Source organism: Sturnira hondurensis, unplaced genomic scaffold (genome assembly GCF_014824575.4).
Source record: "Sturnira hondurensis isolate 20B ecotype Veracruz unplaced genomic scaffold, ASM1482457v3 Scaffold0006213, whole genome shotgun sequence".
In the NCBI taxonomy this organism is placed as follows: Eukaryota; Metazoa; Chordata; class Mammalia; order Chiroptera; family Phyllostomidae; genus Sturnira; species Sturnira hondurensis.
The window spans coordinates 653,649-677,787 of record NW_028078844.1 but is presented as its reverse complement, the minus strand read 5'-3'; the positions used below and the strand labels follow the sequence as shown (position 1 = coordinate 677,787).

At 35.6% G+C, this 24,139-nt stretch overlaps 1 protein-coding gene across 2 annotated transcripts in view; it reads right to left on the bottom strand.

Moving 5' to 3' along the window:
* Positions 1-24,139, bottom strand: part of RDX (radixin) — a 110,489-nt gene that overhangs the window by 43,081 nt on the left and 43,269 nt on the right. For both annotated transcript variants that reach the window (XM_037047688.1, XM_037047686.1), the window contains exons 6-11: positions 19,131-19,214; positions 18,784-18,930; positions 15,825-15,921; positions 14,799-14,962; positions 8,459-8,589; positions 513-673 (exon numbers count right to left, since the gene is read on the bottom strand). In XM_037047688.1, coding sequence (XP_036903583.1) covers positions 513-673; positions 8,459-8,589; positions 14,799-14,962; positions 15,825-15,921; positions 18,784-18,930; positions 19,131-19,214 — 784 coding nt within the window. The remainder of the gene's footprint in view (positions 1-512; positions 674-8,458; positions 8,590-14,798; positions 14,963-15,824; positions 15,922-18,783; positions 18,931-19,130; positions 19,215-24,139) is intronic.

Below are 24,139 nucleotides of genomic sequence, written 5' to 3'. Positions count from 1 at the left end.
AGAAAAACTGTATTTATATAATGCTTCATAGTTTAAAGAGCACTTTGTCAAATAATCACATTTGATTTCCCAATAATCCTATCAGATGGAATTATTATTCTTCTCAAAAAGAGGGATCTGAGGCTCAGAAAGACCGGAAGACAAGTAAATGCCTGAACCATCTTCCAAGTGTCATGCCTAGTCCTTATCATTTGCAAGTCCACTAAACAAAAACCCAATCATTTATGGCCTACAGACAGCTTATAGGACCTACAATATGCTATCAATTTATCTAAAGCAAAATATGCCATTGCTTATGTAAAGTTTAAATGAATCAGAATCTTTTGTCAGTGACAGGCTTCATTTATCTTTTATTGTTTAACTTTTAGGTTTATCTCTACACTCTGTGATTAAGTTACTTGTATCTTCAGTTTACTTTCCAGAAGGCATAATAATATACTTAGTTTTACAAGGTTAACTCCATGCTTTCGTGTAAATTTTTTTTTTCTCAGGGCAGAATGAAGGTTCCTTACTAGCTGTTCCTGATTCTTCATCTGGTCAGCGGCTTGTTTTGCAATGGCTGACTTGGCCTCTTCAGCAGCTTGTCGCTCCTTTTCAAGCCTTTCTGCTTCCTCTTTTGCTCGTTTTCGTTCCTGGTCCAGTTCCAGGGCTTTTCTAGTCTGTTCTTCCAGTTCTGTCAAAAATATGTATTTCCCCCCCAATAATTAATTCCACTTATATTCATTATTAAAAGAAGCCAAAATAGTAGCAAGGAATTTAATCTATCCGGTTCCTAAAAATTATCACATTTACAAATGAACATATACCTCATTTTTTAAAATCCTCACCCAAGGTTGTATTTACTGATTTGTGAGTGGGGGGAGGTGAGGCCCACATGAGAAACATAGATCTGCTGCCTCCTATATGCAACTGGGGATCAAACCCGCAACCTAGGTATGTACCTAGGAATGACCAGGAATTGAACCTGCAACCTTCTGAAGCACAGGATGATGCTCCAACCAATTGAGCCACCTGGCTAGGGCATATACCTCATTTTTAACTTAACAAAAGCCTAATAAATTTTTAAAGATCTATTTCACTGTTTAAAAATGCAAAGAAATTTGCCTGGCTGGTGTAGCTCAGTGGATTGAGCGCGGGCCTGCAACTCAGAAGATCGCGGTTCGATTCTCAGTCAGGGCACATGCCTGGGTTGCAGGCCAGTTCCCTGCAGGCCAACTCCCAGCAGGGGACGCACGAAAGGCAACCATACATTGATGTTTCTCTCCCTCTCTCCTTCCCTTCCCCTCTAAAAATAAATAAATAAAATCTTAAAAAAAAAAGCAAAGAAATTAAAATCTACATAACTGTTTTTAAAAAATAATCTCTCCAAAGTGTTTTTTTAAGTTTTTAATGAATTTACTGGGGTGACATTGGTTAATAAAATTATATAGATTTCAAGTGTACCATTCTATATCACATGTATATTGTATGTACTGTGTGTTCACCAGTCCAAGTCCTATCTCCTTTCATCACTATTTATCCCCCCATACCCTCTTCCCAGTAGAGTGGAACAGAGAATGCAGAGCCTGAGGCCTGCAGTGTTCGGCCAGGCTGAAAAGACAGAAATTTAAATTTGGGGGCAATCAAGGCATCCAAATCTGGAGATGCCAAGATCATGAAGAGGAGTGAATAGACAAGTAAGCCCAAATCTGCCTGCTACTTCCCCGCAATATGTTTGCCACCTCCTAAAATGTACTTCCATGCAGGGTTAGACACTAGTAAACAAGAAAGAAGTCACTGGAAGAGGCTGAACAGCTTAGCAGAGAGATTGTCACTCTTGCAACTGGGGAGTCTAAAGGCTGGAGTTCAGGGCCCTCTAACGCAGTCTTTCAGATGACACACCCAATGGGCTAAAGACTACCAGAGAATGAAAACCAGAGAGAGACCAACTAACAAAGCCTGAAACCCAGTTCAACTCCATCAACATGATCTGTACACATTCTACCACTCAAAACAAAATTAAGTCCTCTCTAAAGGAAAATAACATCTCCCAGAGTATCTAAAACTTTCCATATATGCTGGGCATTCAACCAAAATTACCAGGAGGCAGGACCAAATGATCCCCCCCTCTAACCAGCCACCAAAAAATAAACTATAGACTAGACTCGGATATTATCCAGTATTACAATGGATTATAGTAAAGTTAGCAAATAAGGATGTTAAAATAATTATGATGACTACTTATCTAGGAGAGCTGGGAAATAAGCAAATCACAAGGAAAAAATCAAAGTCCAGAGGAACACAGACAATAATGTGGAAACTGATCTTCAGGCATCTCATAAATCCTCTGCAAGGTATCTGAGGGCCAGAGTCCCCTTTATAATTATAAAAGTTCAACCTATCAATCTTTACCTTCATTTTACCCCCAACATTTAGGTCCACAATCCAAAGCCCCTCCATAGAGAAATATCTTCTAAAAATCCATGAGGTCTTTGACAGAGACCCAAATACACTACTAATTTTATTTTAGCAAAACAGTGAGCCACTGGAATCATGCACTGAACCCCTCCCCTCAAAAAAAGACGTAAAACATTTACAACCACCAAATAATCCACAAAACTGCAAGTATAAAGAGCATGGGATCTCCTCCTGTGCCTGAGGAGGAAAGGTTAAGAAAATAACATCTGAAAAGGCCAGACTTGGGAGGTAGGGGGACCCAACAAAAAAGCTGCAACCAGAAACTGTTATGACATCTTCAGCACACAGAAGTTTGCAGCAAAGACATCCCAACAACCGACACTCCTCTCTTGGACTTCCCATCTCCAGAACTTCCTCTTCAGAAGCTCTCTACTCAGAAGATGATTACAAATAAATAGAATGGGAGGACATGGAAAATGAGAGGAAAAGTGTAATTAATGCAAGCAAACAAAAAGAGAAAGAGATCATTCTGCCTTCCCAGAATGATCCAGGAAATACATCACCTGCAACACAACAGAAGAGGGTACATGCTGCAAAATATGGAGATATCTGAACTGCTGACTCAAATAGAGGAGTCCAGTCCTGGAAGATATTAAATTCTTCTGTAGATTTAGCTTGTCCTGTTATAAACTAAATGGCTCCCTACAATACCTTTTCCAACTAATTATTTTCCTTTTCTCAATTTCAGGCTCATAATTTATGAAAGTATGCAATGTGCAACAATAACTAATGCTACAGTAGCTAATGTAAAATCCAAGTAATATGTAAGCCCAATGTTATCTTATTTTTGACAATCACTGCGCACTTACTGCATGTATTTTGTTGTACACCTATTATTCATTTATGAGATGTCAGTTACAAATCTTTGTAGACACAACTGCTAATTGAACAGTATGGCATTTGCAATAGGATATACAAATAGGTAAGTGGAACAAAACAGTCTACAAACAGACCCATACATGTACAGTCTGTGGAATTTGTGACAAAGGTGATGCTGTAGTACAATGGGAAAAGGTCTGGGTCAGTGGAAAATACACATTGGGAAAAACCCTTGACCTTCACAAAGATCAGTTTCATACAGATTGTAGATCTAAATGTGAAAGGCAAAACAAAGCTTTTAGAAGGTAGTTCAGAATAACATACTGACAACCATAATGAAAAGAGTTTGATAAATGGAACTTAAAATTTAAAACTCTTAACATTAAGAGACACCTTTAAGAAAGTAAAAAGGTAAACCATAGAGAGAAGATATTTTACAATACATGTAAAGAACTCCTACAGTTCAATCTGAAAAAGAAGAAAATCCAATTTTTTTAAATGAGCAAAAGCTGTGAAAGGACACTTTACATACAGTTAAAAGCATTTGTTTGCAAAGGTGCTGAAAATTATCAGTCACCAAGACAATGTACTGTACTCACTAGAACACCTAAACAAACAAAAATGACAAGAAACCCTGATGATAACAAGTGGTGGAAGTAATGGTGACAATGCAGAGCACATGAACTTTCATTCATTACTGGTAGGAATAAAAATTGATACAATCACTTTGAAACAATGGTGACAGTACCCACAACAGCAGAGTATAGCTCTTATCCAGCAATTCCACCCCCCAGGGTATGTCTCCCCAAAATTAATACATGTGTGCTCATGGCCACCTTATTTTATAGAAACCCCAAACTGAAAATATCCCAAATAACCACCACCAATAGAATGGACAATGGTATACTTATGCAATAGAATATTTTACAACAATGTAAAAGAATGAAATATAGCTAACACGCATAAATTCAAGCCAAAAACATAAAAAAGCCAAATACAAGAGTGCATAAATTCACTTATATGTAGTGCAAAAACAGACAATACTATTGTCAAGCACTACATCAAAAACACAAGCAACAAAACGAGAAATAAACTGGACTCCATCCAAATTTAAAACCATTGAGCTCCAAAGAACACCATCAACAAAGTAAAAAGACAACCCCTGGAATGAGAGAAAATATTTGGAGATCAATGTCTGATATCTAAGAAAGGACTTGTATACAGATATATAAAACATTCTTACACCTCAACAGCAAAAGGACAGATGACGCAACTGAAAAATGGGCATGGCATCTGAAAACACTGTATTTTTTGGACTATAAGATGAACATTCCCTGCCCCAAATTTGGGAGGAATAATGGTTGTTAATGCTGCTATTGAGTTCTGTTTATATATTTACATTGGTGAAATATTATGTTATTTATATTATTAAATATTTTACCACATTTTCTGCTTCAATTTTTTTTTTCCTCTTCTAAAACCTAGGTGTGCCTTATGGTCCAAAAAAAAAATGTGGTATGTTTTTCCAAAGATGATATATAAATGGCCAATAAACACTTGGGAAGATGCTCAACACTATTAAGCATTAGAAAATGCAAATCAAAACCACTTCATACTTATTAAAATGACTATAATTCAAAAGACAAACATTAACAAGTATTGGTGAGGATGTGGAGAAATCATACACTGAGTGGGAATGTATAATGGTACAGTAGTATTAGAAACTAGTTTGGCAGTTCCTCAAAAAGTTACACATGGAGTTACCATATGACCCAGCAATTCCACACCCAAGTTTATACCCAAAAGAAATGAACACATATGAAAATACAATAACCAGTCACAAATGTTCATATCTGCATGTTCACAATAGCCAAGCAGTGGAAACAACCTAAATGTCCAAAAATTGATGAATAAGTAAAATGTAGTATTATCCACAGAATGAAATATTACTCAGCAAAAAGTGCTCGATACACACTACAATGTGGATGATCCTTGCAAACATTATGCTCAGTGACAAGTCACAAAAGACCATATTTTGCATGATGCCATTAACATGAAATGTCCAGATCAGGTGAGTCCATAGAAATAAAAGGTTGTCTAGGGCTGGGGGAGAGAGGATTGGGAAGTAATGGGAATGACTGAAAATGGGTATGGAATTTATTGGGGGGATCACGAAATTGTTCTAAAATTGTACTGACAGTTACCCAACTCAAGGAATATACTAAAAACCATTAAATTGTACATTTTAAATGGTTGTGTGGTATATGAATTATATTTCAACAAAGCTACTATAAATAAATAAGATTAAACTCTATGATGATATAAAATTAGAATGATATGTCACATTTGGAGTGAAAAAATGACTGGGAAGGGACACATGGAAGGATCCCTGAGTACAGGTAATGTTCTATACCTAGTTCTGGGTAGTTACAAAAGTAAATTTGCTTTGTAAAAACTCATAAAGCCTTACACCTAAGGGGTATGCACATTATTATATCTATGCTATCCTTCAACAGGAAAACATTTTTAATATAACTAAAAATTTCAGAAAATCTCAGAAAACTAAGTTAGGTATTATTTACTCCTATTTTAGAAATTAGGAACATTAGATAATTGAGAGGTTAAAATAACTTGCTTATGGTCATACTCTAAGTTAATGACAGAATTAAAATTTAGCTACTATTTGTAAACAACGTAAACAGAGTGGACAAAATGCTTGCTACTCACATTAACTACTACTTTTACCACATCCACTTGCTCATTTCCTTCACTGCACTTCAAACTACATAAAATGATCTGTATTCTGTTAAGAATAGTACATAGTGTTCTGTTGAAGAACAGTACATACTTGCCTAACAAGTACCCAGAATGAAATCACTACACCCCCAACTCTTCCCTGTGGTTTGTCTTTTTGAAGGTGGGAAGTCACTTTGTTATTTGTTGGAACAGTAACTGCATGCAAGCCTGGCTGTATTCAAATACAGCCACCAATTTAACTTAAAAGTAGTTTAAAAAAAGATAAAGATAATTAACATTGATACCTTATAGAAATGTAAAATGGAAGAATGGTTTATGACTTGTGACCCATTTCAAATAATAACTACTTCAATAAAATTTTTTTTAAATGATAATAATAAAATATAGAAAAGTTTCTTCTCAAACAAAAAAACTATAGGTTAATCTACTAAATATCATGACGTAGGTATGGCCAAAGTTACTGCATTTGAATAAGATTTTTAAGAGATTTTAAGATCATAGAGATTTTAAGACAGCCGGGAAAAGCTTTATTACTAGGAAAAAAACGGGATGTCCTTTTCCTTAAGATGACTGATTTAAAATTGTTTTGATAGGGATGTTCTATATTCTTTCTTATGTTCTAACTTCCTTATATTCTTTAGCACTTCTTTACTTGAGTAGCCTTACTGTGTATAAATTATTAGTATGTTTATTATATATCCTAAATAAATGAGATTAAAAGATTTAGTAAGTAGCTATTCTCTAAGAAATGGTATTATATAAATGAAAAAGTCCTGTCATTCAATCTCTTCTTTAAAATCAGGCCAAAATCATAAATTAAAACTAAAAAAAAAATACCACTTTAGTACATTCCAGGATTTTCTTTTTCTTTTTGCAGCGTTCTACCTCTAAAAGTATTGTTTATACTAGTCACATGGCACTTAGTACATTATTACCTTACTTTATTAATATTTCTGCCACCACAGACTTCACTCCTAGCATGCTATATATCTGTATTCCTAATGCAGCACAAAAACAGGCATTTCATGAATGTCCACTTTAACTAATGAAAAAGGCATCTAAAGTGGTAGAAACAACATCAACATGGAATTCGGACAGTAAGTTCTGCCTTTGTGTTGTGGTCTGTGAACAAGTCTCTTTTCTACCTCTTAGCTTTGAACTAAATAGTTTCTAGATCTTTTCTAGCTCTGAGAAGTGAGGTTTCTAAATGAGTGAGAATAAAACCCAAGTTCTTTGTTTCTTCCCTTAGAAATTATTATTTCCAATCCTCTTGGAATTAAAATGATCAACAACCAGTTTATGGATTTATAGCAATCTCTGACTTCCTCCCCTACACACCTAATTACAAATTACTCTACGCACTGCTCCAGAACATCTCCCCACCAAAGTAGGCTGGTGTTAGGAATGAAAATGAACCTATGAGATTATTATTTAATAAACCTTACATAGAGTAATAATCTTATTCTATTTCCAACAGAACTAATAGCTGGTTCTACTAGTTGTCAGGAAAGCAAATATTAATTCTAGCTTTATAAATAATATACATTTCATGTTAGCCCTGAGATACTACTGCTTAGGAAGGAGGCAAACATCTTATTTTGTTCAGTACCTTTTTCCCTTTGTTCTCTCACTATTTGTTGTTTGAAAGTAATATATCCCAGAGTTATTTGATATAAAGCACAGCCTCCAAATCTAATGTATCCTTTCTATACACTGTAGTATTTTGGTTACATACTGCTTAGGAAGCAGTTCTTCACAACACTTCTCTATGTTGTATAGTTTTTAATACAATGAAATCAAATTTAGAGATTGAGTCCAAAAGAGTTTTTATAGTCAGAATAGCTTGAAAATGCCTTAAGTTATATACGTGCTTTAAGGTACTTAAATGTACATAAAGAAAGCACTGTATAAATGTTTTTGTTTACATGCCAGAAAGTATTAAAATGTGTTGTTTATGGAACCCCAAACAAGGGAAATAAATTAACATATAGTCATTTACAATATAGAATATAAGTACACATGAAAATACTTGAAGTAACTAAAGAGAAAGAACACATAAACATTGCATAGTTGATGTGTTTTAAACATGTTTATGATGTAATTCCACTAAGTTTAATTTAGCAATTAAATGTAATTATTCTCTGTAAAACAAGTAAGTTTTAATAGTAAAGGAAATACTACTACTTGACAACAGAGCAATGATTTTTTAATTTTTTAAAATTTAATCTTTTTCCCCAGTAGTTTTCTATTATTAATTTTTTAAATCTTTATATTTTTATTGTATTCTTATTGTATTTTTCCCATTACCAATTAGTCCCCTTACACCTTCCTCCCCAGCAATCATCACACTGTTGTCCATGTCCACAAGTCCTTTTTCCTTTTTGCATAGCAACGATTTTGAATCCAATGTCAAAAAGAAACTTACCTTTCTGGGCTTTCAGTGTCTGTTCTTCAATTTGTCTTAGACGTTCCATTAGTTCTTCCTTTTCCCGTTCTATTCTTTCCTTTTCCTTTTCTGCTATTTCTCTTTTCTTCTTTTCATTCTCCAACTGTGCCCTTAAAAAGAATTGCAATGGTTTTGTTACAAATTAATAACTAGAAAAGCCAACTAAGAAGAAACTACAGCATAAATATTATGTCTTTATTTTATTCATGTGTTAAAAAATCATATAGTTGAAAATATACAAGGACCCTGCGTTTTTCAGACCATAAGACACACTTAAGTTTTAGAGAATAGAGAAAAAATTTTTGAAACAAAAAATGTGGTCAAATATTTAATAATCTAAGTAACATAATATTTCACCAATGTAAATGTAAACAGAACTCAACAGCAGCATTAACAATCATTATTCCTCCCAAATTTTGGGGGGCGGTGAGGAAAAGGAAAAAGAAAGAAAAAAAAGGTGCATCTTACAGTTCAAAAATACAGTACATATACATATACTAGATTATAAGGTGTTTCTTATTGTGGGGTCACAATAAATGTAGTCAATCACTATTTTAAAAATATTAAAAACTTAAGCCACTTTAGGAAGAACATCAAAGGACAAATTTTCAACACTGTTAGGGAGGTAAAACTATCAGGGAAGTAAAACTGTCAAATGTATCTCTTGTGTGCAAAGCATATTTTAAAATGCAGCCCTGGCTGATGTATGATGTAGCTCAGTGGACTGAGTGCAGCCCTGAGAACGAAGGGGTTGCTGGTTCAAGTTCCACAAGCCTGGGTTATGGGCCAGGTCCCCAGTACGGGGGGCGTGAGAGGCAACCATACATTGATGTTTTCTCTCCCTCTCTTTCTCCCTTCCTTCCCCGCTCTCTAAAAATAAATAAAATCTTTTAAAAATAAAAAGAAAATGCAGGCTTGTGTGGAGGGGAAAAAGGTAGATTTATCACTTGCATATTCAATGACCTTTCACAATTAGAGGTCAGCACAAAAGTTAATTGCAGAGTTGCCATACATACCCAAGAAAATGACTTTAGCTTATCAGGAACTGTAAGGGAGCACACAAGGCTGTTCTATTTTAAACAGTAAAATATCCTGAGAGGGCAACAATTTGCAACACTTAGCAATAAATTAATGCAAGTTTAATTCCTGAGGTAGAACCAATTTATGCTTAGATACAAGATGACAGATCAGTTATAAATCCTTTGACAATTCCATTAGCATGACAGATAAACAGCATTATCTCTGTAATGCTGTTTAAAAAGATCACCATGAGAGCTAGGTGGAAAGCCTGTCTCCATCATTTAGCTGCATCTGCCATGGGCCTAATGAGACTGTTTCTTTTAAATATAACTAAATTCATCCATCAAACAAGAGCCTACCATGAGACTGACTCTGCTGAAGGCCAGAGAAGTATAAGCATAAATAAGAATTAGATGAGATACTGTATTAATCATCAGTAATATTACCTGCTTCTTAAGTTTAATCAACACTCACTATTGCCATCACTTTAATGGGAATAAGTTTTTAGTTAAAAAATGAATTATATTTTCATTTCTGAAACTTACCTGAATATGTCTAAATACCCCCCAAAAGACATCACTGCCATCTAGTGTCAATTCTAAATGCCAGGCACAAAGTCACCTAGTTTCTCAACCTCCAGTCTCTGATAAATTCTTCAGCAAAGTTTCATTGAAGTTGTTTTCCTTACTCTGTAAACCCCCAATTTAAAAATCCCTGCAATTCCTAGGTACCAATCTTCCCCCAACACAGAAAGTGAATCCATCTTGGGTCAAATAGTACTGTGACATTGTGACAAGTCAGCAAGAGGCAAGACAGATAACTGATGTTAATCTATGCACCAAACCAAACATGAAGTTTAGGAGTCAGCCTGTGACTGACTACACCTCTCCAACCAGTTTAATGAATCCTCACAGCATGTAAGATTCTAGAGCCTGAAGCTCATCCATTTGAGGAGAATTGTACCTATGTTTCCAGCAACCTGAGGTACTTTTTCAACAACAAAAGAGTCAACCACTAACTCTCCACCCCTCCAGACTTGGCCTCACTCTGCAATACATTCACCTCTTTTTCCCTATCCCATTTTGATCTATAGAGTATACAGAAGTATGTGCAGGCAAAGAGGTTTAAGGACTTGTGAGACCTCACCCCTCTAGAAGATATGAGCGTGATAGAGTCTTAAATGAGCAAGTCTCCCAATTTCCTTGAGCAAAAGAAGGGCCTGGTGGGCCCCACAGAGGTTGTTGCCTTTTCTGTATTCTTTACGAAGCTGAAAATGCAGGCTGTCCCTGAAAGCAAAAGCAAAGTACTTTTCAAGTAATTGCTAGTATGGCCAAGGGCTATTCTTTTTCATGCTAGGCTGCCAACAGCCTCCCCAGTCTCTGCTCAATCACACCCAGTGCTGTCATAGTTCCCTAAGACAGTTACCTTCCTGCTTTCCTCCAAGGCCCTGAGACTCACACCACAAACCAGAATGCAAGACCTAATGGCTACAGTAACATCCATGAACTAAGAAGCTGTCAGGTCCAGCCCTGGCACACATATGGCCTCTTGGGGAGATGGGTGTTGGTTTCATTTAGTTTTTCCCTATTGATGTTTCATTTGTTCTTCCTCAAGGATGGAGGTAAGGAGATATGGAAACAGGAAAAAAAAACTGAAGGTAACTTGGCCATAAGCAAGTTGGGGGGTGGGAGTAGGGAATTAGCCTTTGTACCAAAAAGTGGAATAAATGAACAGCAGATACTTGATTATAATATTTAAAACAATATACACAGTTCACTCTGCTGCACTCTTATGAAATCTATGTCTCATATCTTATAAGAATTCTCCTCTGACTACAGGCACCACCAACTAACACTCTGCTCAATGAAAACAAATGCCTTTGGCTCACCACATCCCTTAGTTATATACCTAGTTTTACAGGTCTGTCTTACCTACCTCATGAAACTGAAGAGCCTGCTTCTCCCCTAAACAATGTTCAAATGTTGAACATTGAGTGAGAACCAACCTGGTATATTCACTGGCCCCTAGGTAAGCCATGCATATTCTTAACTCTACATGTTTGCTTATGTTGGCATCCTCTTCTGAAAATATCTCCCCCCTAACTCTCAAGCCTATTTCTAACTCTAAAGGTCTAGTAAAGTGCCACTTTCCCCATGAGGCCTTTTGTATAATGATGTAAATCTAAACCACAGATGTACATATTTTTATTTAGAGTTTGGGTTTGGAAACACTCATTTGATCAAGTTGTTGTATTTCAAGAACGCAAATAACATTAATAAGCTATCAAGTCTCTGTATTAAAATACAAAAATATTTTAGAATACCTTACTTTCTAAAGACTATCATATGTACCTGAGTACATTTTTCTTAAGATAAAAAACTAATATGTAACTTCTATTCAGACTATGTATTAATAATATTAAAAATTATTATGATAGTTACTATTTATTAAATGTTTATATACCGCTGTCATTATTTCTCACAAAAGCCCTTGAAGGCAGGACTATTACTTTCATGTTAAGGGTAAGAGGACAGTGGCTCAGAAGTTTTTTCAACAAGTGTTAGAAGAGGATTGAAACCAAGATTTACCTAGTTCCAAAGCCTGTATTCTTTGTATGACACAGGCAGCCAGCCATGACACAAAATATCCCTCATTTGTAGCTAATCTACAAATGAGGCATGAGCATCTGAATTTGAATTGTAAACTTGAGGCTCTTAGTTTTTAAACTTGGTAACAATTTTAGCCATACAAAAAATGTTCAGAATTATAGAATAAATCAGTTGCAATTTGGATGCAAGTAACTTCAGAGCACAGACTAGAGAGAGCAATAACCCATGGTACTGGGTTATACATAACCAATATGTAACACCATTTTCACTGTGAAAAAACCAAAGTTATGAGAGTTACGGGGAAAGAATAAGATCACAGAAATCAAGGAATTGTAAGGGAAGAGGCTTCCCCTACTTGCAATCTAGAGGCAACCACCTAGTTGCTGCCCCTTCCCAACTACTACTGTTGCCCAACAGAGTCCAGCAGCACAGGCAGCTTATCTCTGAGCATTCCCCCAAATATGTCTCCTGGCTGCTTTGCCAATGGGCTTGACAAAAACTATTTCCACATACACAGCTGTCATTTCTCTCTCTGACCTGTAAAGCAGGGAAGATATGAAGACTTGGCATGCATTTCTGACACCTGCCAAATCCTTATGTTGCTAATATAAAACATCCCCTAGAAATTCCAGTGAATAAAACAGTTACTGAATTCCTACAGTAGGCAATGCTTGCTAATGAAACACTATAACATTTATCCAAGATAGAAACCATAGGATTCTTATTGTGGCAAAAAGAAATACCTAAAAGTATTCTATTTTCATCTAGGCCTTAAGGTAACTAAAATATAGCACCATCACCAAATGGTACTTGCTAATGATACTACATATACTAAAAATCACATAGCATGCCTCTCTATGCTTGAGAAATAAAGAACAAGTAGACAAATATATTTAAGAGCATAAGTAACAACATTATAGACAAGCAGAATAAGACATTACTGAGTGATGAGGATGGGATACTACAGTCAGGTCTCTGTAACTGTGGGTTCCTCCTTCATGGATTTAACCAACTGTGCATTAAAAATATTTGAAAAATAGTTATGTCGTTGCTGATGTGCACTATGTAGGTAGGCCTATACTGGTTCTATCTATGCTGAAAATGTACAGACTTTTTTTGGTAATTGTTCCCTAAACAATACAGTACTACAACATTTACACAGCATTTATATTGTAATAGGTATAATAAGTAATCTAAAGATGATTTAAAGTATAAAGGAGGATATATACAGGTCATATGCAAATACTACACCATTTTATATAAAGGACTTGGGTATCGGTAAGGGTCCTGGAGTAACGTCCGACAAAGGAAGACGTAATTTCTGAATATAGAGAAAGTAAAGTCCAATTAAGAATTATTTTAAAAACCATGTAATACTAAAGCACAATATGATCCTAAGCCACACGAGAGCAGTAAAAAATGATAAGAGCTTAGTCAAAGCAACAAACCAACTTAATATCTTTATGGTGGGTCAGGAATCACTGGGATATTTCATGCCTATATAAAAAATGTTTTGTCATACAGTAAACTTTTCTAAGGCAGATAAATTGAGGGAAGCAATGTGAATTAATAGAAGATCTGAATTACACAGAACATTTAAGAAAAAATACATCATTAAATACAAACACTAAAAACAGAGGTAGCAAAATTATATTTAGCAGGGGCCTATTTATTAGATTCAAGTTATATAATTTCCAATATGTCTGAAATATATAAATTTACATATATTTAGGGCTCCTCAATATTGTTTTTTAGGAGCTACTCTATTTCTTAAATTATCATGCTACTCAAAAAGATTTCTTCAATAAAGATTAACCTCAGTTTGGTGTCTAAATTTTTTCAAATAAAGCACAAAGTTTAAATTAATCTAGAATCAGATTTGAGGATTTTGTTGTCCAACCCCAGTAATCTGGTTCCAGGTCTGACAAGAATTTTAACCAATCTTTCCACTTCAAAAACTCTCAATTTTATAGAGTTAACAGTATCTTTTTTTGAAAGTCTAAGTGAACGATGGCTAAAGACATCAGTGTTGTTGGCAGGGAGAACTGGGGTTACTGTGCTCTGTACACTGACTTTTTGAGTTTTACCATGCCCATGACACTGTTTCAAAGAAAAACATTCAGCATATTCTTACCCAAAGTCCCACGCAAAACAAACTTGAAAATTTCATACTACATCCAAACCAATGTTAGCGAGAAGCAAGCATAATAAAAGGGAAGTGTACCTATGAAATCATGAAAAGCTATTTACTCAGAAATATGTCAGATATCTAACTTGAAAACTGTACATACTCATTTTATAAAGGACAGTGATATACTGTCATTCAATTTGAATGCAGTGAAAATAGTGTAAAATGTAAATTCTCGGTATGTTAAAGAAATGGAAAATTCTTAAATTCTATTTTTATTATTTATGTTTTTATTTTTATCCTCACCAAGGACATGCTTATTGATTTCAGAGAGGGAAAGAAACATCAGTGTGAGAAACATGGATCAGCTGCCTTTTGCACAAACAGCAAATGGAGATGGAACCTGCAACCTAGGCTTGTGCCCTAAGTGGAAATTGAAGCCACGACCTTTCTATTTACAAGACACTCCAACCAACTGAGCCACACTGGCTAGGGCTATTGCTCTTATATTTTAATTAGCCTACTTCTATCAATCAAGGATTAAAGGCTGTAAATTCCATACCTTTCCAACTGCTTCTGATGTTTCTCCTCTCTAGCCTGAGCCTTCATCTGTTGTACTTCAATAGTGTCAGGCTTCCTTCTTCGCATGTACAGTTCATGGTTTCCCATACATAAAGCCAAAATCCGCTTATTGATTCTCAGACGAGGTGCATAAAAAACAAAATCCTAAACATAAAGTATTCTGCATTTAAAATCTCCCTTGAAGGATAGTCTCTCTTACATTAATCCATACTAAATTTCAATGTGTGGTATGAATTCTAATGTCACATTACATACAGTTTAGAAATCATAAGATTTCCTAACGACTAGTGAGTATGCCATACTTGCCTCTAACTGGCTCCTCACTGTTTTGTTCCCCACCAGTTTTGTAGGGAGGCTAATAATCTTATACTCTCAATACAGTGAATGTCATTTATTATTTTTTCTTCTCCAGAGTAACTATTAGCATCTGTTCCTCCACCTCAGGAGGGTTTTTTGTTTGTTTTACCTTTTGCCATATTTATCTCAAAATTGTCTTTGTTGCGGGCTAAGTTTTTAAACCTAGAATTGTTCTCCTCATCTTTTTGTCTTCCCAATAACTAACAGATTACAACAGTATGCTTAACACTAGATGAATCAAAGAATCTATTTAAATGTAAAGACTTAAGTTTAACACTTTAAGTTACAAAAATACAACATTCATGATTCAAAACTCTACAAACAGAATATAGAACAGAGCTCCCTTTGCTACATTCTAGACACTAACAAGCTTTTTAAAATAGCCTGTTAGGAATGGTGATATTTTCAATCACCTCCTAATACCTGAAGTTTCAGTTAAAATAAAATACTAATATTCACATGTTATAATAAGATTGAAACTTCATATTTTAATAACATTTATTATCTTATCACCAGGGAAGCCAAACTATAGAAAAAGAATATTCCTTAGGACCAATTCAATAAATGAACAATGCCATTCTTCAAGTAATACCACAGCAAAGTGGCAGAAATTTAAAATACATATAAAACATTTAAAAAATTTACTTACAGGTGCCTTTTTGTCGATTGGCTTTATAACAAATTTTTTGTCATTAAATGAAATATTTCTGATTTCGCTCCAGGGAAAACCAATTTTAGGTGTTAACCTTAAAAAAATAAGAGAGAGCATTTCTGTAGTTAGAAGCATGAAACAATGGACAAAATTTAGATCAGCTTTTTGGGACTAATTTAATTGAATGACCTGAGTTCCAGATTTTCAAAATATATTAACTTACTCATAACATACTGTTGACATTATCTTTTAAGGGAGAATCTGATCAATTAAATCACATAAACCAGCCATGGCTGGTGTGGCTCCAAGGAAAGAGTGCTGGCCTACAAACCAAAAGGTTGCTGCTTTAATCCCTGATCAGAGCACATGCCTAGGTTGTGGACCAGGTTCCCAGTTGGGGGTGTGCAGGTTTATGTTTCTCTCACACATGGATGTTTCTCTCCCTCTTTTTCTCCCTACCTTCCCTCTCTCCAAAAATAAATAAACAATTTTAAAAATCACATAAAACAATAGCCATGGCTGGTGTAGCTCAGTGGATTGTGTGCGGACCTGTGAACCAAAAGATTACCAGTCAGGGCACATGCCTGGGTTGCAGGCCAGTTCCCAGGGGGGAACACATGAGAGGCAACCATACATTGATATTTATCTCCCTCTCCTTCCCTTCCCCTCTAAAGATAACTAAATAAAATCTTTAAAAAAAAAGCCCTGGCTGGTGTAGCTCAGTGGATTGAGCACGGGCCTATGAAGCAAACGGTCACCAGTCTGATTTCCAGTCAGGGCACATGCCTAGGTTTCAGGTCAGGTCCCCAGTAGGGGACACATGAGAGGCAACCACACACTGATGTTTCTTTCCCACTCTTTCTCCTTCCCTTCCCCTCTCTCTAAAAATAAATATTTTTTAAAAAATCACATAAAATAAAACATACACTATCCTCAAAATTTCCTAAATGTGCCACAAACCTTGATTTCCCTGTTAAGGTTTGCATAAGCTCTATCTAGGCTCAAGCTACGACAACTATTAAGTTTAATATGTTTAAGAAGAGGGGAAAAAAGACAGCTTTTATAACTTTTCATATGAATTATGAACCTAAGTCACTAAAAATTATTTCCTTCGTTTAATACTAAAATGTTTGCATTATTTATGAATATACTAAAAACACAATTTTCAGTACACTTTAATGGGCCTAATTTTATGATATGTGACTTACTTCTCCCACAAAACATTTTAAACACTCATATACATAAATGTTTAGATACATAGAACGGAAATTCTGACTCTGTGACTATAAAACCGATGTTCCCATTTACCACCCCACATACAAAGATTTAGGAAATCAGACTGGGACAAGTAATTTTGTTTCTGCTTGTCATATATTTCATTCTTTTGGACTGCCCATCAAATGTATCACTGCTATCCAACAAGAGTATGAATGACTGTGACACCTATATTGGCCAAAGCTATTTAGCTAGCATTCTGGTAACAGAGTATGAACGTCTATCTATTTACAGTTCTTTTAATCTTAAGCAGACTGACCATAGTCCATAAAATAATTTTCTCTACAAAAAACATTTTTTACTCAATATGCATGTACCATGCTGTCCTTTATAATGGCCACCAAGATATATCACAGTTACCTATTGAAAAGGGAAGCTTATAATATTTTTAAGGTAATATTATACTACACTTACAGGTTACTTCTAAAAATTCTAAAGAATTTCCTTATACAATTCTCACAACAAACTTGTGAGATGAGCCTGGCAGTTACTCAAATTTCACAGAGTTAATAACTTGACCAGGGTCACGAAAGTAATTAGTAGCAGAGTTGGTAAAAGAACCTAACTAACCTTTTAAAGCTGAACCCTATTTTTTTTATTTAAAAATATAAGTAACAGATGAATACATTCTCAATACGAAATGAAACTGAACCATTACAGAAAAGACCAAAGAACCCATTGCCCACTATCCCTAGTCTCTCCCTCCTGTCCCGAGCTAACCCCCTCTTTCATATTCCCCATCTTTACCTTTATTAATATATATCATGAATACTCTAATAAAAATTGGTTCAGTAATTTTTAAAAGAGAAAAAGAACATTTGGTCTAGTAGTCTTACAGTTATTTTTGCTTTTCAAAAATTTTCCCTTCTGAATGATACAGCATTTTAACTTGCTTCGTAATATAAATGAAAAAATATATCAGAGTAAAATTAGTAAAATGCTCTCTTTTGGAATCATCATGTATGTATATGCTTAGAAATGTGTGTTTTATTAGATACCTGTAATAACGAAACCAAAAATTTGGAGCCAACCCAGAATTAAGAGAAACACCTTTGGAGAAGGTGACACAGGCGAGGACTTGGACGCCCTTGTGTCATGGTAAATAAATCAAAGAAAGGTATAATGCAGTTGTAGCTATCATTCCTAAAAACTGCTGAAAGAGCTTGATGTAATTTATATTAAATATAAAAATACCTGGTCAATTTCAAAATAAAATTACATTGTTCATTATCTTTAATACAGGAATATTCTGCTTTACTAATGCCCAAACACATTCAAAACAAGTCCTATAAATATTAAACAAAAAAATGTTACAAACACAATAAATCACACATTTTAATTTCATTGTCTCATTGCTCCTGATTTCTTACATACATTAATTTCAGTTTCAACCTGTACTCCACACATAACATTTAAGAAATTGTTCTTCACCTACTGAGGAAATATATTTTAATTAAGTTAATTCATAACTCATAAGAGATCAGGAAGCACTTCAAATAAAAGTGAATTCACCCATTTTGATAAATACACTGAGAAATAATTGAAATCACAAGATGCTGAGAAAATGAAAATATGATAAACAAAAGCTTATATGGCATAAACTAATCTTTTAATTTGGTAAAAAAAAAGTAATACGGGTAACCAAGCCAACTGATTACTGACTAGTTCACTATTTACTTACTTGTCATCATGCTCATAAATGTTCAGACCCAAGGCATCAACACCTAGCCACAATTCAGTTCCTTTTTTATTTTTTATTTCAAAATAGTTGACTCCATACATTTCTAGATCTTGTGCAATCTTCAGGTATTCCATCATAGAATCCTCCCTGTTGAAATAAAGCTTATTGTAACATATTTAAGGAGGGTACCTAATATCAAACAAATTACAAAAATACTCTGAATTAAAATGTAGTATTTTATTTGTATAAGTCAAATGATCTCTGGGGGATAATCTGATATGATAATCAGTGTTTTGAAATAAAAATACTTTAATTTGAGGAAAGCACGAAGAAAGCCATCCAAATACCTCAGCATTCCTCTATGTTCTTCATGCCAGTTCTGTATTCTTTCTTCCCACTGCTCTTTGGTCAATTTGTGTTGTTCTAAAACACTAGAAGAAAAAAAAATCTATGAAAATATCTCTATCAGTGAAAATCAATATTCTTTTAAAAGTCTAGAATCAACCCTGACTGTGGTGGTTGTCATACAGATCTACACACAATAAAACAGCAAAGAATAAATTCTCACACACACACACATGACTGCATGCAAAACTGATGAAACCTAAATAAGGTAGGTGCATTGTATCAATGTCCATATTTTCTCTGTGATACTGAAGTTACATGAAATGTTGCCATCAAAGAAGGCTGGGAAAAAGTACATAGGATCTCTCTATCGTTTTATAATTGTGTGTGAATCTACCGTTATCTCAAAATAGGATCCTGGAAATATTTTAAATAATACATTTAAAACAGTTATTATACAGACAGTTTATTAAGAATTCAAATGTTTTGAGCAAAATATTGGACAAAAAGGGGGAAATGACTCATTATTAATAGAAAAGTCACAAAACAGATTAAAAATCAGAATTCTTAGACCTTCATTCTTTTACTATATTTTTGTGCTAAATTAAATTTATTTTCTACTGGTTATACTTTACAAAAAGTGACGAGTCATACTTTTTTCACTAGCCATGCCCTCCAAACAACTTTTCATTAGTTTCTTTTGCATCTTCCAGTGTTTCTTATGCAAATTTTAAAACACACAAGGAGTATTTTCTTTTACTAACATTTTAATACCAAATCAACAGATTCAAAATTGAATTAGCAGATTCAATATAATTTACCTACTATGCATGCTACAGAGTATGTATTTCTATTCTCTTTGGGTAATATAATATTTTCCTTAGTGGTGAATCCTCAGACCCTGGTTTACTGATAGCAAAAGAAGTTGTGTTAAAATACTATTGTTTTGTTATATAACAATTTTACTTGCAACCCAGGGATTTCTTGGCAATATAAAAATAAATCTTAGGATGGAATCTTCCCTTGGACAAGTTACTATTTAGAGTGGATTCCTTAATAAAGTTTTGGAAAGACCAGTATGTCCTTATTATAAACTGCTCCTTTCTCTATGTATTTCTCTTTTAAGCCCTTGTTTTTGGAGAAAGGAGTTTTTTGTCTTCTTCCTTAGAGCACTGAAGTTTCCACATTTTTCTTGTTTTTAATTGTCCCTCTTGCTGTCTTAGGCTGTGCTCACCAGCAGGAATGCAATCAGCGTTGAAAACACAATGAATTCAGCCAACTGTTTGTATCAGGATGTTAACTAAATCTGAAGGTATGAGTTAATTAAATTGGATGCCACCAGGATTTCTGCTATAGTTTTTTATATCCTGTATTTCAAATATCATGTTTGCATTTTGCATAATGTACTTGAATTATTAAATTTGCACAACTGATTTGCAGGTATGCAAAACTTCCCACACTCTTTTTCTTTGGTCCAGAGCCAAAAGCCCTTCTTTACACCTAAAGCCAATCCATCCAACTTGACTTTATATCTGGGCCTTTAAGTGACTGTTTTCTCTACTTCCTCAGGATCTTCACTCCACCCTTTATGGCAGGGGACATATTTATTGTTCCCTGCTTATATATATTATCATCTCTACCTATTTGTGTTACAAGGGGCAAAGACCACATCTATACTGCTCACCACTAAATGCCCACAGTCAGTCCTGAAGAGTACTCAAAAATTTGTAGAGTAAAAAAATTCAAAATCAATTTTTCCTGTCTCTTATAGAACATGTCTATAAACCCATGCTTCCCTACTCCCAGCTTTTTTCTTCTCCTAAACAGCAAACTTTTTTTGAGAACTGTCCACATTCACTATTCTTCATTTCCATACATCACATCCGCTGCCCAAGGTCAACCACAATCTGACTTCAATCCCCAACACTCTACCGAAACTGCTCAAAGAGTCACTTCCAATCTCCTTATTGTTAACCCCAACAGACATATTAGGTACCCCGTACTCAACCTCTTTGTACTACTTGATACTGCTGACCATTCTCTCCTTAAAGCATTCTTTTACCCTGTCTTCCATGATATAACACTGCCCTGGTACTAATCTCAATATACTTTAGAGGAGCCTTTCCCTCTGTACTTCAAAGTATTTTACTGTCCCAAGCCTTTTTCTTACTCTTTGTACTTTCGTGTCCATATCTTTCATTCCCATCTATTTGCTAATTACTCCCAAACCGAATCAGAGCTCAAACTGCTCTCCAAGATCTGAACCCACAACAACAAATGAATATTTGTACTCTCTCTTGGTTATACTGTAGATATTTCAAACTCAGTAGGTTAAAAACTGAAATCTACCTCCTGCAAAATGTATTCTTTCCCCTCCACATCTTGGCAAGAAGGTATTACCAACCAGCTAGATGCCCAAGCCAGAAACTTGGAATATAAAAATTTATGTATATCAAGCTCTTTTTAAAGAAAGATACTATCTGGTGGAGCTGACTATCTATATCACCAGAAAGCTAAACTCTACTTTGGAAGAAGAGACTGCTTATCTGGGTTTTTCAATATAAAAATTAAAAGCATCCACTGAGCATCCAAGATAGGCAGAGGAGTAAGTGAAAGTTACACTCACCTCCTGTCAGGGCCAATATGAAATTACAACTAAGTTGTATAGCAATCACCTTGAATAACCAACTGAACCCCAGCTGGAGAGAACTCTTATAACCAAAGACAAACAGAAGAAAACACTTCACCACAATGTGACTGGTAGGAGTGTGGAGGAGATGCAAGAAGGCTGGCTGGGCTCCCAAGGGGGCAGGGAAGTGCCAGAGAAATGTTTCAGTAGTGGGGAGGATCCCCCTGAGAAGTGTGGGGTATAAACCCCACATTGGACTACCCAGCCTACAGCACCAGAGATAAAAAGGAACCCAGATTAACATCAAGCTGTGAACACCAGCAGCCAGGGAGAGACTGCTGAGATGCAGAGAGCCTTTTAAAGGTTAAAGCACAAAATGTCATTTGCAGCCACTTACCTTGGGTGCCAGCAAAGGCAGGGCAGAGTGTACTACAGACACTTGAGAAGAGTCTGAGGTTGGTGGCTTTGGGAAGAGAACTAAAGGAACAGCCACCACAATCCACAGGGTGAGCCATCCCTCACACTGCAGAAGCCAAATCCCTCAGACAGAGCATTACTCTCTGAATGGCATCAGCCTGAGGTGAAGCAATAAGCGTCCCCCACCCATCCCCAAATCCCCCAAAATTACTCTGTACCACTCTGAGATGCTTAAGCTTGAATGGTAATTACAGATTGATTAGATTAAAAGCTGATCAGTTTAATGGCTGATTAGTTAACATCTAAGGCAGAAAATACAAAGAAGCAGCCAAAATGGGAAGACAAAGAAATAGATGCCAAATGAAAGAACAAGAGAATTTTCTAGATGAACTAGATGAAATGCAAGTAAGCAATTCATCAGAGAAAGAGTTTAGAGTAATGATTATAAGGATACTCAATAGCATGTGAAAAGACATAGAAACCATAAAAAAGTATCAGTCATATATAAAGAATGCTATATATAAGATAACTAATACACTGGAAGGAATAAACAAGAGGTCAGATAAAGCAGAGGACTGAACCAGCGTTTTGGAAGACAAGGTAGAAAAAAAAACAGGCAGAGAAGCAAAACAAAAAAAGAATTTAAGAGAATGAGAAGTGCTTAAGAAATATTTTGGACAACATAAAGTGTAACAACATCTGCATCATGAGAAGGAAAAGAGAGTAAGCAAGAGACTGAAAATCTATCTGAAGAAATAATAACCAAAAGCACCCATAATCTGATAAGGGAAAAAGTCACGCAAGTCCAGAAGCTCAGAGAGTCTCAAACAAGTTGGACCCAAAAAGGCCTACACCAAGATACATCATAATTAAAATGGCAAGGCTTAAAGACAAGGAGAGAATCCTAACAGCCCCAAGAGAAAACAAGGTAGTTACCTACAAGGGAGCACCAACAGGACTATCACCTGATTATTCATCAAACATTGCAGGACAGAAGTGGGTGGGTGTGAAATACTCAAGGTGATGAAAAGCAATGACCTTCAACCAAGGCTACTTTACCTAGCAAGGCTATCATTTAAAATTCAAGGAGAGACCACTTGGAGGGGCCTGCTCTGCCTGAGAAAGGTGGCTTCTGAAGTATGGGGAATGACTCAGCACAGGGATCCTGGTAGCTATTCCTTCAGTTCTCTCCCTGGAGCTACCAATGACAGATTCTCCTCAAGCTTCTCTAGTCCACTTTCCCCTACCTCTCCTGGAGCCCAAGGTCATTGGAGTCAGAAGTTCTGGAGGAGCTGGTGAAGAAGTAGACATAGGAACAAGTCAGAAACAAACATTTTAATGGAGATCCGTGTATCAGAGTACTGAAAGGCCTGCCCATCACTGACAGGACCTCTCACATTTTCTAGGATGGTATTTTAAGAGAGGCAAGATGGCAACGTAGTAGGACAGAGCGGATTCCATTTCCTTGTACACGTGGGAGAGGATCCTGGCCGATCTGTGGAGGAGGAGCGCAGGCAGCTGGCAGTTCCCCAGCATATATGAAAAGAAGGGACCAGAAATCATGATGGTCATGGAGGATCCAGACGCGACACAAACAACTTGGAACTGCGAAAAGACCAGAGCTGGACCCAAAGAAGAGGCTTCCCAACAGCAGAGACAGAGAGACAAATTTCACTTTGCTATAGCAGAGAAGCCACAAGTTGCTGCATATTTGTATTATTATTATTTTTTCATTATTCTCACTTCTTTTATATTTTAATAATATCTTCGTAATCCTCCTCTTTCTGTATAGGCTTCTTTGCCTTGGCTGGTTATATTGTATCATTTGACAAGTTTCCCCTGTTATATCCTCCACAGTGTATTGCTAATTTTCTATATTTCACACGACTTGTTTTCCTTTAGCACACTACCCAAAGATCTATACTCCCTACTCAGGCAGATCACATAGAGTCTGCCATATGATGT